The sequence below is a fragment of the Lagopus leucura genome, unplaced genomic scaffold (assembly GCF_019238085.1).
Source record: "Lagopus leucura isolate 7727_CA_CO unplaced genomic scaffold, USGS_WTPT01 Super-Scaffold_100002, whole genome shotgun sequence".
Taxonomy (NCBI): Eukaryota; Metazoa; Chordata; class Aves; order Galliformes; family Phasianidae; genus Lagopus; species Lagopus leucura.
In genome coordinates this window covers 23,916,604-23,930,704 of record NW_024962263.1, presented here as the reverse complement: position 1 = coordinate 23,930,704, position 14,101 = coordinate 23,916,604, and the positions used below count along the sequence as shown (strand labels likewise).

The 14,101-nt window shown below is 34.2% G+C and overlaps 1 protein-coding gene across 1 annotated transcript in view; it reads right to left on the bottom strand.

Annotated features, from left to right (window-relative positions):
- Positions 1-14,101, bottom strand: part of ABCA13 (ATP binding cassette subfamily A member 13) — a 169,136-nt gene that overhangs the window by 43,563 nt on the left and 111,472 nt on the right. Inside the window, 4 exon segments of the mRNA XM_042868886.1 lie at positions 2,614-2,791; positions 3,351-3,405; positions 11,924-12,032; positions 13,453-13,514. Coding sequence (XP_042724820.1) covers positions 2,614-2,791; positions 3,351-3,405; positions 11,924-12,032; positions 13,453-13,514 — 404 coding nt within the window.

Genomic DNA, 14,101 nt, shown 5'->3' with positions numbered 1-14,101 from the left:
CTGTTGTGCTCTGTGTTAATCTCTTGTAGTTTCCATGGAAATAAAGACAAGACATAGCTTTTGGAGAAGCCTACATAGCTTAGATTCTGAGATGAAACTGCATTAAAAGCAACTAATGATTATTCTAGCTAGATACTTGGTGTTGCGCAATATCCTTAATTCAAAAAGAGACATTCATACTGAAACACAATGCAAATCAGTCCACACTGAAACCAGAGGGCATCATTTCTTTCTTGTTGGGAAGACAGACATTTTTAAAGGCAGGATAATTGAGCAATGTTTTCATCTTGTTCACAGTCTTTTTTATGGCACCACCAGTGGCACACATAAATACTGTACAATACTACTCCACAGATTTGAGAGTCAGATTCTGGAGCCATTTAAGAAACATGTCATAGAAGTCACAAAGCATCTGAGACTAAAATATTTCAATAGATAAATATATTTGATTACTTTTTCTGGAAAAACACTTTTAATGTTCAATTATATTACAAAAATATTTCCTGTATTTTGCCTCTCTAGTGAAACAATCTTAACAAAACATTGCAATCTGTCATGTAATTTTTCAAGCACTTAAACTTTACCTATTTGTTGAACACTGTAATGAATACTACTCTTGTGCATAAATATATTAGGAACAAGCTAATGACAGCAGTTTCATAAATCAAACACCTCTGCAGGTCTAGTAAAAATTGTGCTACCAATAATACAGGACAGAGCCTGAAATGCTTAAAATGTGTAGAGAGATTTCAGATTTGACAGTTCATACATTCAGGTGCTCAGTGTCCCTAGATGATCTGCAGCACAATTAGCATTTAAAGTAGTGTCCATTCTTTCCCAGACCATGATTGATCATGCAGTACAATGCTGAATTTGTGAGAACATTCTGAAAGGAAAAGGTTGGCAGAAAATAACAAGGAGCTGACTTTGCTGCACAAGGAGAAACTGAATGATGAAGAAACAAGTTTTCAACCAAGCCTTCTTACCTGACATGGCAGAAAAGTGAATACAAAGATTGACTGACCATGTAAATAACTTCTGGATAAATGTGCTCTTACTTCACGCTTGCTCAAGTGAGAAAACCCCAATTTCAAGCATGGATGGGTGAATCTCTAATGTTTCAGAATTATAAAAGTTTGAGTGAGAATGAAGAGCATTCTAAAAAATCTTTGTTCTTGAGAAGGCCAGTTCATGTTTGCACTGCCTATGCTAAACCCCAGACCTTCCTTCCATGATCTTCTAGTGGGTTAAACAAAATGTAGAAGATTTCTATCCCTCCTCTAGAGGCATGAATCTTTGCATTACTTTTGAATAATCCAGATGATTCCAATTACTCATTATTGCCTCTGAAAAAACTCTCCTAAGTCAAAACATCTTCTCATTCAAAGTTTTCTTCTAAAAACATTTACTAAATGAGCAATAAACATGCAGCACCTGAGTTCTCTAGAAGCAGGAGTTTTCACATAAGTAGATGTCTTAATCCCAAATCCTTTCACAACACTCAGCTGGTACTATAGCAAGGCTTTATTACAGATGAACTATGAAACAGCCTTTTAGTGGTGTATATATACACATACACACACACACATATATACATACAAATGGAGAATTTTTTTCTTTTGTTTTTTAAAGAGCCATTTTCAAAAACAGATATTTGAAGAACATTTGTGGAATCTGTGCTCAAAGGGAAACCAGAGGACTTTCATTATATAGTTGAAGTCAGTGACTAGGACCTACAAGTTCATTAGTTTATTTCACCACCTTTGTTCATTGGTCTGAAAAGTCTTAAAGAACGTACATAAAAACTCCTACTTTATTTAACTTTGTTGGCATTAATCTGATTATTAATGTTAATCAGATATTAGTAGCATTTCTATCTTTACATTTGGTTAGGTGGGTAAACTTTGTATTTTAAAAGAGAATATTTTGAGTTTTTCCTGTTTGTTAATAATCCACATACAAACAATACTGTGTCTAATGTAAAAAAAAAAAAAAAAAAAAAAAAGATAGAAAATACTTTGAGAAAAATAAATTTACAGGACAAAGAATTGTCCATTTCTGCTCTAGGCCACTCTGTGAAAGTGAATTCATTTATAAGACCTTCTACTGTCTATCCTGCAAGAAACATAAGATATCAGAAGGGAATACTGCTCTTATTATCTGCCAACATACAACATAATTAAGCCTTTAATGTGGCTGGCTATTATTTCCAGGCTTCTCCCATATTCTGAAGGTTTTTGCCAGTGGCAACTCAAAGCACTGAAAGTAGAATAACTCCTGCCATGAACCGCTGTGTGGAAGATACTCTCTGTCTGGGTTGATTAGCTTGTATCCATTTATTTGTGAAATAGTACAGGTGCCTAAAGCTAGCACACACTTCAGCTCCTTACAATTCCTCTTCTGAAAATGAATAACGCAATCTCTGGTTTACAGAATTTTATCTCAGTACTAAAGTAGCATCAGTGTCACAATATTAAACATGATAGCCAAAAGTTGTTGCTCTACACAATTCAAATTGTTTTAATGTATCTTATGGACATAATTTTGCTCATTTACATCAAACTAATTAAAAATTTACAGCGAAGCACATGCCTCCCCCTACAGGATACATACCATATCACAGCAGAAATTAGCAAGCCAGTATGTTTTGTAACCCAGGCCGGTGATATGTTGCAAGCGTTTTGTACCAGATACTCTGTCTTTCACTATGGCACTGCCAATAGATGCGGTGAGGATGGAGAAACCCAGCATGATACAGAGTGCTACCCCACACTGACGAATATTTTCCATTCTAGGATAAAAAACACAATGGTGTGATGAAAATACAGTGCAAAAAAGCCCATCATTTTCAAATCCAACTCTACCAAAACAACACTTCACATTAGGACCTTAATCCTGTTTGCAAAGACCACGTTTCTACATTGTCAACGTCTCATTAAAGAACAGGCTCAAGATAATGTGTTGAGTTACAAAACTATACATGAATCACAGAACACAGCCTGTGTTTAAATGTTTCAATAATAAAGTGGAGCTTTTGCAAATATTTCAACCTTTACAGAGCATTAAAATTAGGAACAATAGTTTACTTAAACTGTCTGAGAATGTCAGAATACACTCAAAACAGCAGTCAGGGTAAATACAGTATTTTTCTCTAGAAAGCAATGCACCCTTATTTGATGCAAACAGTGGACAACATATAAACAGAAAACTAGAGAAAATGCTTGACTCAGTAGAACTGAGTTGAATCCATCAGGTTATACCTATTTCATGCAACAAATAAGCTTATTAAATTAACAGCTTCAGTTCTGTATTCATTGCAGCAGTTATGTATTTTTTAAGAGTTTGCTCACATTTTGTCCTCATCCAGCAAGGCTCCTCCGTATGGTTGACTGTAGAGTGTGATCCCTGAAAGAAGAAAAATTATGAAAAATAAATGCTTCATGAAGACTAAGTTCTAGAGTATACAGCATTTGGAAATTCACAACAGTTCATTTCCTTTTCAATTTCCAGCGATACAAGCAGTTCTGAAACAATTCAGGCTAAGCATCAAAGTAGAAACAAAACTTACAAAAACCTGTATTGTAAGAAAAAGAAAGAAGCAAAGCAGGATGAAATGAGGAACGGGACAAAGAACTGAAAGAAAGTGAACTGCAGCCATCACACTTTGACTAAGGAGGTTGATCGTGCATTTAAACTCTTACCTTGCAAAATCTTCACTGTCCTTAGAAGAAAGGTGGCTTCAAAGCAGCAAAATGTACTTGCTACATTTTCTGCTACCTCTCTTTGGTTATCATGGTGAACTGAACAGATTCTGGACCTGCAACTTACAATTTCACTGTCTGGAACCAGGATTCAGTTCTGCATTACCTCTCCTTTATTTACAAATTACAAAAATACAAAGACGTTATATTTTGCAAGTATCCTTTTCTTACGCTTTACTCGATAATAGTGGGAATTTTCATCTCTCTGTGATTCTAAACTGTTTAAAACACAAAATTGAGCTTATAAATTAAAGATTTGCTGTATGTAATCCAGAAAAGACATCAACATAATTATGACTGACGTAAAACTTAGTTGCTCTCCCTCACTTATCCTTGTTCTATTTTCTGATAAACTGTCACCTGAATATTTAGGACAGCTATAAAATCTATTTGCTTCTCTTTTCTTCCTTTTGCTGTAAAAATGATAATTTTCAATATAAGAACATTAAAATAAATTGTCTCAAAATATTGTGAAATTCATTTTTTTCTATTCCCCAGCTTAACCAAACTATCATTTCTAAAGCAAAAGAATAGAATGTCTAAAACATTTTTACTAAAGAAAAATAAACTGAACTAGTGCTGGAAACTGACCAGGCTCTTGACAAAAATGTTAAAATGTTACATTCTTAAATAATATCAAACAGCTCTCTTTTCAAGTTGTATTTCAGATTCATAAACTAAAATATTAGTTTCTATTTGATTGTACATCTCTTGTCTGTGCCATAATGAGTAATGTGGGAAGAGGTTGGGGGAAATTTTTACTAGTTTTGAGCTGAATCAGTGTCTTGAACACTGGCCTCATCCACCTTATTCCCATCATTAGCAAGAGATCACTGTTTGCACCTATAAGGGACTCTTTTCTCTATGAAATCTCATTATAAGAGATGAATGAAAAGGCTAAATACTTAATTAACAACAGAAAGAGCTCAATCACCAAACTGTCAAACCAAATACTGTATCCCATTGAGTAATACCCAGAGTCTGGATCTAATAAATAAACATAAGTACTAGTTGCTTTTCTGCACTCTGAACTGCAGAAGTAGGTTCAACAGTGTCAAGTATTGCTGTAGGATCTGTACTGCAAATGAGACTGCTGTACTATAAATAAAACCAGAAATTCTTAAAAAATATTGGATGAAGATGTCTTCAAAATAAATTTGGCATGTTCTCAATTATAAAAAAAGAAATCTATCCTAACATAACTATTACCTTCCAAATATCTTTGGCAAGGAAATAAATGAGTGGTTGTCTCAGAAGAAATCTATGCATTGCCACTTATTTGAACACACTTTGTCATATTTTGTTAGCATCAAGTTGTATAAATATAAAGGTTGTCTCAATTCCAGTAATAGGTGCAATCTGATTAAGTACATAAATGCTTTTATTTTTTGCCCCATTAACTTTTTATTCCTCATTTTAAAGACAACATAGATAAAGATCACTAAGATATTGTGATGTTTAAATCACATAGGATGATGATTAATTCACATATGTAACTACTACAAGATGAAGAGTTTTCAAATACAAGTAAAAGTTGTGCAATGAGGCCCAAATGGCCTCAAAATCAGGCTAACAAAGTTTTGGTTCACTGCTAATAAATGCAGGTGCTAAATGTAGATGTCTTTCATGTCTTTTGCCTGTTTAAAATTTTCATTTGTTTTATACCACTGATTTCTTAATTAATAGCTGCTATTTGTTGAGATGTAAAACCTGACAGAGATATAGAAAACTGTTTTTTCCACTGGATACAAGCGCTGGGTGAAATTCCATTTGTATAAAGGAAAAGTCACATGGTAGAAAAGAGTTTCATTACCAGAAAGTTTTTCTAGGCTTTCTCAATGGCTGAAGCATGCATATTAAAAGAATGTTTTTCGTTCATATGTGTAAATATTCCTATTGATTAAGAATTAACAGTCAAAACCAGAATTAAACCAGATTTTACCATGCATACAGAATTAAACTTGTTTGAGCTTATTTTCACATCTGTTAGATGTTGACCTGGATACAGCAAAAGTAATGCCTCCTATTTTATTATGTTGGCCCACAACATCAGAGGTAGATATTGGTGGTATTGTAGGAAAGGTTGAACCTTCCTGCCAATATTCTATTACTATTTTCTGACGCAGTAGAGGGGCAGTCTGACAAAATGGCATCTGAGATGGTAGTGCAGATGAAGCAAAGGTGTGCAATTGAATTCCTCCATGAGGAAAAAATTACACCCCAAAATGACATCAAATATTTCACGAAGAAAAGCTTCTGCTCATAAATATGTAATGTGGCAGGAAGTAATCTCTCTCCTGAAATCACCATGGCCTGTATTTTTTACTAAATACACAGATACCAGAGTGAAGTTATCAAAATTTTCAGACTACTACACTGCAGTTATGCAGAAGACTACAGCAGTTGTCTTGGATCCCGTGCATAGAAGCATACTGCTAAACTCTCTGCCACAGAATAGAGACTGAAAAAGACACAGTTGCTGGGATGTAGAAAATGATGGGAACAAACAAACAAACATATTGTTCCTTGCAGGCTTATCTCATACAATACTGACCAAAAAGTGAACTACACTACATACCCTTCTAAGGAAGAATGAAAAAAGTTATTACTCTTCTTAATAGTAGCAACCATTTTCTACAGTCAATTTCCATTCAAAATACAAAGATGAAAAAATTGATTGCATTTTTGAAAATTTATAGACAACTGAGATGAAAGGTATCAGGGCTGCTGATTACTATTAAACAAAGTATGCTCTTATTATTATTATATCTTATTATAAGCAGTCAGTTCTGTTAGAATCCCAAATCCTAACAAATTATAACATAAATATAATACTAGTTTTTCATTCATTACTTTAAAATTTTCAGTTAGTCTGGAGTGTAACATTTTCCTCCATTTGCTACATTTTTTAGTATAACAATATCTCCTCCTCCATTTAAAAGTAGATAATTAATTTACATGTTTGTAATTCTTAGAAGAAAAAAGTTATCTTGAGCCTATGGAAGTGAAAATCAAATGGTATCATTCAAGACTAAAATAATACTGCATTTCTCATTTAAGCCATTATATATATATATCACATGTATTATGCATTTAAAAATGAACTAACAAACACTTTAGCGTACCTTTATAATTCATCTCTTCCTAAATTTCTCCTCCTATCCACCTAGACTCTTTATATATCTCTCTGTCCCAACATAGCTATTAGCATGATATAGAATGTGCTTATTGATGCTTTCTTGCCTTTACGTGCATTCTTATTATGCAAAGCTGCTGTAATGGTGCTCATTAAGTTGAAAACTAAACATCATCTTCAAGATATTAAAAAAAAAAAAAAGACAAATAAACCAAGAAGTTCCAAATGACAAAATTCCTATTGAACAGACGTATGTGATGATTACATGACGATTATATTTTATTTTAAGAATTTTATTTCTAAGCATTTGGATAAAAATGCTAAGGGAATTCTAGAGAGTTCAGCATCCCTGCTAAAGCAGGCTGCCTATAGCAGGTTGTACAGGTAGGTGTCCAGACAGGTATTGAATATCTCCAGAGAAGGAGAACTCCACAACAGTTGCTTTATTTTGAGCTTTTTTTTGGAGGAAATAGAACTAGTCTAGATACAGTCCTTATGTAGATTGTAGCTGTAGAATGCATAACTTTTCATTCTGAATGTTCAAGAAACTAAGACAGTAAGAGAAAGAATAAGATGGACAGAGATACAGACCAGGAAGTACTTTTTCAGCATAAGCTGAAGAGATCTTGGGAATAAGCCTTGAAGGTCTTCAAAGTTATATATCATCTCTGTAGGCTAATCAGAGCTGTCCTTAAATGTATGATATGTATTTCTATCATATGTATTCTGATATGTAATTCTGTGCAGTGTTCTGTGTGTATCACCTGACACTCCTTTCAAAATGGCTCTTTATTTTGTGCAGCATACTGAGCCCTGAGCACATAAATCAGTATCAGTATGGGTCTATATAACTAATCCTAGGTTTCCTTATTATAATAGTTTTAGTTCAGAGTATAAAAAAATAAATTACAATAAAATAAAACAGTACATAAACATAAAAAAACTAAAGTTAAGCTATATATGTTTTTTACAAGCTCATCTTTGTGGACATTTAAAACTTACAACAAAACTTGTGTTTGTATAAAATGAAACATTACTATATTACTGAAAATCACAACTTTCGTTTTATGAGGAATTTCAGAGGCAACACCTCAATAATTATTTAAATTTTATGGTTGGCCCACTAACCAGACAGGTATAAGAAAGTTAAATGACATTTCACAGATTCTTTTGAAAAGAGGGTTAAAAATACAATTTGAGAACAGAATCAGAATATACAGTTACTTTACACTGAAATTTAGATGAAATTAGGTCTCCTGACCCCTTAAATGAATAAATGAAAATACTGCATGAACCTTACAATGAAGCCTAGCATGAAAGGTATTTTAAAAATGACAATGACTTCTATTGAAGTACTGAGATAGGGCAGCTGTATCATACAAGACCATTCTATACTGATAGATTTTTGTTCTTTCAGTAATTATGTAGGAACTTTTTTTTAACTACTGCACTTTACAGACATCATTACTGATGAATATCACTCATCTTTTCTTAGTATAGTCTTACCCTAAGAGGCAGATAATATTCCTTTCCTTTGTAGTCTAGCATGCTTAATGTATTTTGAGGGAACATTATACAATTAAATGTGAAAAATAACATCTCTATTTGATCATAATGTTTATCTCAAGTTGAAGTTAAGTATGTTGCCTTTTAAACTTTTATTCCTCTTACTTCATCATTTCATTTGTTATTTACTCCCAATTGTGTTATCTCATTATAGCAATGCAGCATTTCCAAAAGAGGTGTAACAACATAGAAACTGGTGGATGATGGATTGGCCATGAACCAGCAGTATGCCCAGGTGGCCAAGAACGCCAGTGGGATCCTGGGCTGCATTAAAGGGAGAGCAGCCAGCAGGTCAAGGCAGGTGATCCTGCCCCTCTGCTCTGTGTTGGTGAGGCTTCACTTGGAGTATTGCATCCAGATGTGGAGACCTCAATACAGGAGAGACATGGACCTGTTGGAGCGCATCCAGAGGAGGGCCACAAAAATGATCCAAGGGATGGAACACCTCTCCTATGGGGATGGTGAGAGAGCTGGTGAGGCACTGGAACAGGTTGCTCAGAGATATGGTGGATGCCTCATCCCTGGAGACTTTCAAGGCAACGTTGGAGCAAGCTCTGGGCAACCTGATCTAGCTGTGGATGTCCCTGTTCATTGCAAGGGAGGTGGACTAGATGACCTTTAAAGGTCCCTTCCAATTCTAAGGATTCTATGATTCTATGATTCCAAAGCTAGATATAGATATCCCCATGGTACCAAAGATGAGACATTTTCTTATAGTAATTATTTCTAAATTGCTACTCCAAAATAGACATCCAATCCGTTAGTTATGACCAATCACAACATTTGGTTACAGTTTCTTTCCTCAAAGTCTCATACAAAAGCCATGACACTTCTAAGCTTGTGTTCCTCATCACTGAAGAAAATCTCATCACTAAAATCTATCACAGACTAGGATCAGTTCTGCTCTCTTATGTAAACTACTAGGCTGCAATCCCCTATAATTAAAGCAGGCAGAACTACTCACACTATCCATGATGACTTCCCTCCTCCCAGAGACTTGGAAAATCTTAGATTAAATTCATACTCAGGAAACAACTGCTAAGTAGAGTGGTTCTCAGTACTTAAAAGAGCTTTTAAAGTAAGCTGTTGACCTCTTTCAAGGTTGTTTCAGTATCATAACAGTTTCTGCTCCCTGCATGCATTGTAATGATCTATCCTACTGAAGTCATTTTTGCAGCAAAGCAAGATATTTTTTGTTGAAAGAAGTAAAGACTGTGTCCTCAAACTCTCTTTTCAAGGATCAAATAATTTTTATGTCACTTAGAAGTAAGCACTGGCTCTGTTGACAGGAAGAAGCTACTCTATGAAAAAATGTCATCAATGCAAGTTAGTATTATAAAGCTGCACATCTGCAGCATCCTAACAAGCTCCTTCAGAGTAGTTTTTAATAATACTGTTGAATGACCCTTGTATATAAAACGATTTTTCAATTGAGGAAAAAAATCTAGTTGTGCGGATCTCAGTCTAGAAATATGGTATATAATCTTCCAATAACTAATCTACATATAATTAAATATAACCATTTTAATGAGAAAAGCATAGTAAACGTTCTTGACCTTCATATAATCTGCTGGCAATCCAATGCTTCAGGAACTGTTTTATCACAGCTTTGTGTCTGCAGCAAAGCCAAATACAACACTATTACAATCCTTAGGATAACTATGATAATCTTCAATTCTAATCCAGATAGTAAATTCCCAAATCTCCACAAACAGATACAAAAGTAAGGGTACTTAAATGTTTAAATTACCAAATGGGATGTGTACTGCTACAGAAAACAAATCAGTTTCAACAGTATTTATAAAGTGCAGGATAACTTGATTAAAATTTATTTTTTGTTAAAAGTTCTCATTAAAATACTTAATTTCACCTAAACCTAGACTTTCTTCAGAAATATATTGGCCTTTTTTTTATTTTCCTCATAATCCATTTAGAAAAAAATAAAACTCCACCCATCCTTAAAGCTAACTTTTTTTTTTCACCTGCCATTTTGAAAACATTTCCTAATGAATTTCTATTTTATACCACCCAAGATCCCCTTTCCTTTTCACTAATTTTCCTCTTCTTTCTTTATTATAAATATGAAGTCACGAAGAATCAAACCAATACAAAAATCTTCCCCTCTTTTCTCCTCCGCTTAAAAAGGACAGAAACCCAACTTGAAAGTCTCCAAATTGAAATTAAAAAATAAAATTCCTTTATTTTCATATGAAAAGTGAAATATAGACATCAACATGGATGCCAGATATGAAAAATAATACTGCCTCCTCCAGGAAAAGTCAGTAAGAAAGAAAAGAAAGATGCTTTAGGAATATTAGAAAAAAGCAGTGGAAGCTCTGAGCATCATTTCACATTTGTACACTTAAAAAGTGTTCATAAGCTATTTTTCAAATTAATTCTTCTTTAGCAGAACCTCTGCTAATGAAAGGAACCAGAATGAACAATATTTAGCCTGAACTAACAAACTCAGCTTTCAACATACTAAGAATTCACCACGTTACACTGCAGTGTGAATTCAATAGATGCACTGGGTTTACTTTAAGTATTTACTTAATAAAACTAAAGTAATAAATAAGTTATAAATTCATATTCTTGCACATTAAACATTCTGTTTAAGCAAGCCCTATTTTCCCAGAGAATAAGCATCCCTATCATAGCAAGCCAATTTACACTTAGTCCATAGGAATATCCTTCATAAAAAATGTGTATGGATGAGACAGTACAAATTCAAATGTTACCTCCTTGCACACAACATTCTTCACACAGATAAACATGCTATTTCATTTCCAAAATATCCTATGAAGCCTGTCACTCTGGAATCTGACTTGATACCATGTCAATCCTTCATACTGAAACATATTTTATTTAAAAATTATTTTTTCAAAAGATACTGTCAACAGTTCTGGCCTGGTTCAGCCTGGTTCTATAAATAATAGGTGAGGGAGACCCATAGGAGATAAGGAAGGGAGAAAAAGGTAAAAGATAGAGAGATGTGCCTAAAAACAAAACAGTGGCAGTGAGCTAACAGAGGAAACTAATTTACTATATATACGACAGTGGAATGTGAGATAACACACAGTGTAATACAATAAAGGTGAAATTGAAGCTAATAAATAAAATGAGAGAGAGATTGTTCAAAAGGCCTTACTCTAATGCTGAAGGCGGGAAAGCTAAGGAGCACACACCACAGAGATGAGTGGACACGAGTGGGTAGCCTCATGACCCCCAAACAATTTTGTCTTTCCCTTTGAATGGAAAACAGAGACAGAACAGTGAAGTCTTCTGGGATCTGTAGTTGGCTCTTTCTGAAAACCAGGTACCTGGAATTATTGACAATCCATGGAACTGCAGCATTAACTCTTCAACTGCCAATGTACTACATGATGTTATGATGTGGAATACTGATAACAAAAATCATAAAACCATAACAGATATTAACAGACAATTAAAGAAATATTACCATACTGTCTCCAATCCACAGCTGGGGGCAAATTCAGCCACAGAATGAAGTTATTGAGTTCATTTAGGTAGGATGGCAGTGAATGGAAACCTTTTTGGTTATACCACACCTGAAAGAGAGAATGGAAATTGTGAATCAAAAATCGAAAGAGTCTGAACACTGATCTGAAAACACCCATAATTTAAAGAATTGCATAAAGATATTGAAGATGAATTTTTTTAATGCATTTATTTACAGAAGAAGATGGCCTAGGCAGAACAGAATTGCTTTATTTGTACCAGTCTTTCAACACAGTGCAGCAGGTTGTTTACTACTGTTGAAGTTGCAAACAGAATAATTAACTGAGATTCTCTGGTTTAATGAAACACTTTTTTACTTCACAAATGTTTGGTTGAGCAAATAATACAGGATTGCAATGTAAAAGCAATATTTTACAATTTAAACAAAAACAGAAAAGATGAAGAGAAATAGTGTTATAAGTGAAGCATGTTAATTATTGACATTCCAAAAAGACTTATCAAAGTAACACCTGCGATTTGAGTCTGAGGACCATAGGGAAGCATTTTTGATGTAACATTCACTTTATCTTTAAATCAGACAGAACTGACCCAACTTGATTAATATACTCAAAATGCATATTCTCCTAGGATTCCATGTGCAAGAATCAATGCCGATAGGCTAATTATGTCCCAAAACTGAGTACATGGAGGTCTAAGTTTTCCTTTTCCTTTGGAAATCAATTTCATTTCTATGCCTCCTTAACTGTTAATCAAAGTGCCTTTAACCCTACATTATCCTTACCAAAAACTAGATCAGAGAAAACAAAGCATGTTTGTTTTCAGTTTTGGAAGCACATTTAAAATCATCTTCAATTACCGTCCATTCCTCACTGGATATCAAGCTTTCATCTCCCTTTTTTGTTTATGCAGTTGACAAACTCTTATCCTTTTTCTATTTGCTATCAATTATTTGCTAATATGCATTTTGTTCATCTCAGGTTGTCACTTGGCGGTTCTCACTTTGTCTCTGGACTATGAGTTGTATGTCAAAGTACATGTTTTTTAATGTAGGTCTCTCTTGCCTTAACTTCATCTTCCAAGATTTCATTTTTCCTAAACCTGTTCTGAAATTACAGTTATGTCTTGGAAACTTCCATGAATAATACTTCTCCATTACTCAAGATGCTGTTTTCATCTAGTCCTCTTCCACATATATCTGCCTTTTTTATTTTAATTTTTTCTTACCCCCAAATTAGTTGCAGATAATAGTGTATTTTTCCTTTCTAGAATCCATCACAATCCTTACTTGAACACTAGGATCCAGACTTTGGCTTTTCTGCCATGATCTTCTCCATGCTTCCTAGTGCAGGCTATCTACTCTTCAGTTCTATTTCTCTCTCCTAATAGTTCTTTCCTTCTGAATTAATTTTCCTCACTATCTACTTGCTTGGATCTCCCCTCTATATTCTGCTATGAGGCAAGGTCTGAAATGTTCAAGTCCTCCCATTTAGTTCCCTCCCTACCCTATACCATGCTGTCAAACTGTAACAGGTCCAGCAATGCTTCACTTCTGGTCCAGGCATGTCCAATACCTGAACCAGAAAGTAGTCGCCAATGGACTCTAGGAGTCTCCTAGACTGTTTGCAGGTCACCATGTTATTTTTCCATGTTATCTCTGAACACATACATATTTGCTGTTGGTAAAAACTATTTCAGAATTTGAATAGGTATTTTTAATTTGAACAGGAAAAATAAGTTGACTAATGGAATGGGGAATAACAGAAAGATTCCAAAGTTTTCTAAAATGAAAAGAATCAAACAGTAAGTCTCTTCAAATGCAAATTTCCCATTTTACTTCATATGAAACTATGTAAATGGTACATTCACTGTCTCATGAACAAGCCTGAAAGGTCAAAGTAAAAGTCTGGTCATTAATTATTGAAAGGTTAATGCAATAATTTGACACTGTATCAGTTGAAAGCCACTTCCAGGAGGTATTTTAGATAACACAGTGCCCTTTATAAATCCACTTCGATATTTTCTTTGGCTTTGAAATATGAAGCTTACTCACAAACATAGAATTATAATTTATCCTTTTGTCAATACCAGGTGGAGCTTTATGCGTAAGACATTGAATGAATGAATGAATGAATGAATGAATGAATGAATGAATGAATGA